The 5,937-nt window shown below is 44.3% G+C and overlaps 1 protein-coding gene across 1 annotated transcript; it reads left to right on the top strand.

The window, feature by feature from the left end:
- Positions 1-1,799: 1,799 nt before the first annotated feature.
- LOC133883626 (uncharacterized) lies at positions 1,800-3,680 on the top strand (the record flags this gene model as incomplete). Its single annotated transcript, XM_062323002.1, has 3 exons — positions 1,800-2,622; positions 2,785-2,876; positions 3,303-3,680. Coding segments are annotated over exons 1-3 (1,293 nt in total), but the record flags the coding sequence as incomplete, so codon positions are not given.
- Between the last annotated feature and the right edge of the window lie 2,257 nt (positions 3,681-5,937).

Consider the following 5,937-nt stretch of genomic DNA (forward strand, 5'->3'; position numbering starts at 1 on the left):
GTATTTTTTGTCTTCTACTAACAATGTCAGGTAATGAGAGTCCGCAGCAACACTCTCCACGCACGAAGGGTATTATTTCTCACTTTGAGAGGATGACGAGGATCACCACCGAGGGCCTTAGCGAGGATGTACGACTCACTAATGAGCGTATGTCGCTGCAAGAAGACCGCCTCCGGTCCATCGAGACCGCGCAGGGAGTTGCTAACAGTACCCTTGCCACCATTTTATCTAGACTTGATATGCTTGCAGCTGCTGCCCCGGGACCTCCCAACAGTGACAACTCCAGAAACTACACCGCTGATTCAGAGGATGACAATGTCGTCAATTACGACAATGACCGTGACCATCGTCGGCTACGCTTTAATCGGCAAGGTATGCGACGTGATCCACCGCGACACAAGGTACGCGATCGTGATGACATTTTCTCTAAGGTAAAATTCAACATGCCATCATTCGAAGGTAAATATGATCCCGATTGTTACCTTAGTTGGGAATTACTTGTTGATCAAAAATTTGCATGCCATGATTTTCCTGAGGATAGAAGAGTTAGGGCTGCCACTAGTGAATTCACTGATTTTGCTTCTGTTTGGTGGAGAGAGCATTGCCGCCTTCATCCAAATAATATACCCACCACTTGGGAAGCATTAAAGCTGATCATGAGACATCGATTTGTTCCCTCATACTATGCTAGAGATTTATTAAACAAATTGCAGCGCTTACGCCAAGGTACTAGTTCAGTAGAGGAATATTATCAAGAATTGCAAGTTGGCATGTTGCGTTGTGGTTTAGTTGAGGATGAGGAAGCTTCTTTGGCTCGTTTCTTAGGTGGTTTAAATCGAGAAATCCAGGACATTCTAGATTATAAGGAGTATAATTCGATGACTCGTTTATTCCATCTTGCTTGTAAAGCTGAACGTGAGGTGCAAGGATGACAATCGAGGACAAAAACTAACTTTTCTGCAGGTCGCACTACTTCATGGACGCCTCCAACCTCCGCTGTTCCGTCCACCCGTACCACCACACCAAGTTCCTCCATCAACAAACCAGCATCCTCTACTTCAATTTCAGCACCCCGTACACCCACACCGACAAAAAGTGCCACACAAGCTTCGACCAGAAGTTCATCGTCATCGGTTGCATCAACGGGACGCACAAAAGACACTCAATGCCATCGCTGCAAGGGTTTCAGCCACATGATGAGGGAGTGTCCGAGCAAGCGCGTGCTAATAATTCATGAGGATGGCGAGTACGATTCAGCAAGCGATCTTGACGAAGACACCTATGCTTTGCTAGCTGAACGTGAAGATGGCAAACCAAATTCAGAGCATGAAGAAGAGCACGTGCGCGCCAGTGATGCGGACCAATATTTGAGTATTATTGCACAACGCGTGCTAAGTGCTCAGATTGCTCGTGCTGAGCACAATCAGCGCCACAACTTGTTTCAAATTAAAGGCATCGTCAAGGAGTGATCAGTTCGTATAATCATTGATGGTGGGAGTTGTAACAATCTGGCCAGCATGGAGATGGTGGAAAAGCTAGCACTCTCCACTAGACCGCATCCTCATCCCTACTATATTCAATGGTTTAACAACAGTGATAAGGTTAAGGTAACTCGTATGGTGAGAGTACATTTTGCTTTAGGTTCTTATCATGATTATGTTGATTGTGACGTCGTTCCTATGCAAGCATGCTCTATGTTGTTAGGTAGACCATGGCAATATGATAAAAATTGTTTGCATCATGGTAGAGCAAATCAATACTCTCTCATGAACAAAGGCAAGAAGATTGTGTTACATCCCATGACTCCTGAACAAATTTTGAAAGATGATCTTGCTAGAGCTAGCAGAAATCATGAGACCCCAAAATCTGAAAATCAGATTGTAGCAAGTGAGTTGGAGCAATCTCACAACCAGAATAAAACTGAACCAAGTCTTTCTAAAGAAATAAAATTAAAAGGTTCCAGTTTCCTTGCAACTAAATCTGACATCTCAACTTTAGATGTTAGCAATTTCATTTGTTACGGTTTGATATGCAAAGAAGCATTGTTTTCATTCGAGGATATTCCATCTTCTTTGCCTCCGGTGGTGGCTAACCTTTTGCAGGAGTATACTGACGTCTTTCCAAAGGATGTACCACCAGGGCTGCCACCAATTCGAGGTATTGAGCACCAAATTGACCTCATTCCAGGGGCCTCTTTGCCTAATCGTGCGCCATACAGAACAAATCCGGAAGAAACTAAGGAGATACAACGTCAAGTTCAAGAATTACTTGATAAAGGGTATGTGCGTGAGTCTCTTAGTCCTTGTGCTGTTTCGGTCATTTTAGTGCCTAAGAAAGATGGATCATGGCGCATGTGTGTGGATTGTAGAGCAATCAATAATATCACCATCAGATATCGTCATCCTATTCCTAGGTTAGATGATATGCTTGATGAATTAAGTGGTTCTATGGTGTTTTCAAAAGTTGATTTGCGTAGTGGGTACCACCAGATTCGCATGAAGTTAGGGGATGAATGGAAAACGGCATTCAAAACTAAGTTTGGGTTATATGAGTGGTTAGTAATGCCTTTTGGTTTAACTAATGCACCTAGCACCTTCATGAGATTAATGAACAAAGTTTTGCGTGCTTTTATTGGCAGATTTGTGGTGGTATATTTTGATGACATTTTGATATATAGCAAATCTTTAAAGGAACACGTTAACCATTTACGTGCTGTTTTTGATGCTTTACATGATGCACGCTTATTTGGTAACCTTGACAAGTGCACCTTTTGTACGTATCGAGTCTCTTTTCTTGGCTATGTTGTTACTCCGCAGGGCATTGAAGTTGATCAGGCCAAGGTTGAGGCAATCCAGAGTTGGCCAACTCCTACCACGGTTACCCAGGTGCGAAGTTTTCTAGGACTTGCAGGATTCTACCATCGCTTCGTGAAAGATTTCAGCACCATCGCCGCACCAATGAATGAGCTTACCAAAAAGGGTGTACCGTTTGTGTGGAGAGATGTACAGGAGAACTCCTTCAACACATTGAAAGATAAGTTAACACATGCACCACTACTTCAACTTCCAGATTTTTCTAAGATATTTGAGCTAGAATGTGATGCTAGTGGAATTGGTTTGGGTGGCGTGTTGTTACAAGAAGGAAAGCCTGTTGCATATTTTAGTGAGAAGTTAAGTGGACCTAGTTTGAACTATTCTACATATGATAAGGAATTATATGCTTTGGTTCGAACTTTAGAAACATGGCAGCATTATTTGTGGCCCAAAAAATTTGTTATACATTCTGATCATGAATCATTAAAGCACATTCGAAGTCAAGATAAACTGAATCGTAGACATGCAAAGTGGGTCGAATTCATTGAGTCTTTTCCTTATGTTATCAAACACAAGAGGGGAAAGGAGAATGTTATTGCTGATGCTTTGTCTAGGCGATATACCATGTTGACACAACTTGATTTCAAAATATTTGGATTAGAGACAATCAAAGAGCAATATGCACATGATACTGATTTTAAAGATGTGTTGCTGAATTGTAAAGAGGGAAGAACATGGAATAAATTTGTCCTCCAGGATGGCTTTGTGTTTAGAGCTAACAAGCTATGCATTCCTGCTAGCTCCGTTCGTTTGTTATTGTTACAGGAAGCGCATGGAGGTGGACTGATGGGACATTTTGGAGTGAAGAAGACGGAGGATATACTTGCTGGTCATTTCTTTTGGCCAAAGATGAGAAGGGACGTGGAACGCTACGTTACTTGCTGCACTACATGTTAAAAAGCTAAGTCACGACTTAATCCACATGGTTTGTATATACCGCTACCTGTTCCTAGCATTCTGTGGGAGGACATTTCTATGGACTTTGTTTTAGGACTACCTAGGACAAAAAAAAGGGAGGGATAGTATATTTGTTGTTGTGGATAGATTCTCTAAGATGGCACATTTTATTCCATGTCATAAAAGTGATGATGCTACCAATGTTGCTGATTTGTTTTTTCGTGAGATTGTTCGGTTACATGGTGTGCCAAATACTATAGTTTCTGATCGTGATACTAAGTTCCTCAGCCACTTTTGGAGAACTTTATGGTCTAAATTGGGGACTAAATTGCTATTTAGTACTACTTGTCATCCCCAAACTGATGGACAAACTGAGGTGGTTAATCGAACTTTATCCACTATGCTTAGGGCTGTTTTAAAGAAGAATCTGAAAATGTGGGAAGAATGCTTGCCTCATGTTAAGTTTGCTTATAATCATTCAGTGCATTCTACCACTAAGTTGTGCCCTTTCGAAGTTGTGTATGGTTTTGTTCCTCGTGCACCAATTGATCTGCTGCCTCTTCCAACTTCAGAAAAGGTTAATCTTGATGCCAAACAACGTGCTGAACTAATTCTGAAAATGCATGAGACAACAAAAGAAAATATTGAGCGCAAGAATGCTAAATATAGACTTGCTGGTAGTCAGGGTAGGAAACATGTTACATTTGAACCTGGCGATTTGGTTTGGCTGCATTTGAGAAAAGACAGGTTCCCTGATTTGCGCAAGTCAAAATTAATGCCTCGTGCCGATGGTCCATTTCAAGTTTTGGAAAGGATTAATGATAATGCATATAAGCTTGATCTGCCTGTAGAGTTTGGGGTAAGTTCCACATTTAACATTGCAGATTTGAAACCATACTTGGGTGAAGAGGTCGAGTTGCCATCGCGGACGACTTCGATTCAAGAAGGGGGGGATGATGACGACATCTCCACTATTGTTACGCCCACTACACCAACATCTGCTACCACTTCTCCAACAATACAAGGACCACTCACTAGAGCTCGTGCTCATCAACTTAATCATCAAGTGAATGCGTTCCTAGGGATGCATACGAATGTTTCAAAGAATGGGATACTATTTAATTCTTGTGATGATTTCCTTGTCCTTAGGAACCAGGGAGAGGAACCGAACATGCCCAAGTGCAGAAGTGGAGTCACCAAGCGTAAAACAAGTCCTATCCATGAGTTCGATTCGGATTCGGTTGTATGACAGCATCAATTTAGTTCGGCCATACCGACTTCATCCGGACTCCGTATGGGACGTTCTAGGACTTCATGGAAAGCTTATCAAGTCTACTTTCCAACGGATCTGGCCTCATCTCCAAATTCAGCCTGAGTCGATCTCTATCATCAATTTAAAACCGAGTCTGTTTCTGCAAACAGGTGTTGCGCCACCTTATTTAGGTCCGATCGGCCTTGTATCAAGTAGAGCCTTTGAGGGGCGCGTCCTAGGGTAGGATTACGACTCCAACACCTCCTGGTCATCCTCTACCCTTATATACCCAGGAACCGCCGCATAAGAGACGGGTTTTGTTAGATTGGTTTAGCTACGTGCGTGACCACCATGAACCGAGCGAGCGCCGGGCACCCGAGGATGGCGTTGTAGGGCAGGGGGATCTCCGCGGCGTTGAAGACGACGGTCTCCATCCGGAAATTGTCCCGGCTCCCCAATGTGACGGGCAGCTCGACCTACCCGAGGGGCAGGGTGTGCCCCGGTGTCACCCCATAAAAGGGGAGTGACGACTTTAGGCACCTGGAAGGCACTTGCAGCTTCTTGAAGGCCTCCTGGGACAGGAGGTTCATGCCTGCACCCCCATCGATCAGCACTCTGCTGACTTTTACATTGAAGATGGTGGGGTATACTACCAGAGGTAGTCGCCCCACGCCTGCAGTACTCGCGGGGTGGTCCACTAGACTGAAGGTGATCGGGGTCTCCGACCACTTCAGAGGCCTTAAGGTCGCAGTACCCGGGGTAGCCGAGAAAACCTCACGCCGCGTTGTCTTGATGTAGCGACGAGAGGAGGGCGTGTACGTGCCCCCGTCGATGAAGGCGATGGTGTGCTCGGGCTCTTGGAACCCGAGCTCTTGGTTCTCGGGGGCGGCTTTGTCATCGCCACCCCTGCGGCGC

Source organism: Phragmites australis, chromosome 1 (genome assembly GCF_958298935.1).
Source record: "Phragmites australis chromosome 1, lpPhrAust1.1, whole genome shotgun sequence".
Taxonomy (NCBI): domain Eukaryota; kingdom Viridiplantae; phylum Streptophyta; class Magnoliopsida; order Poales; family Poaceae; genus Phragmites; species Phragmites australis.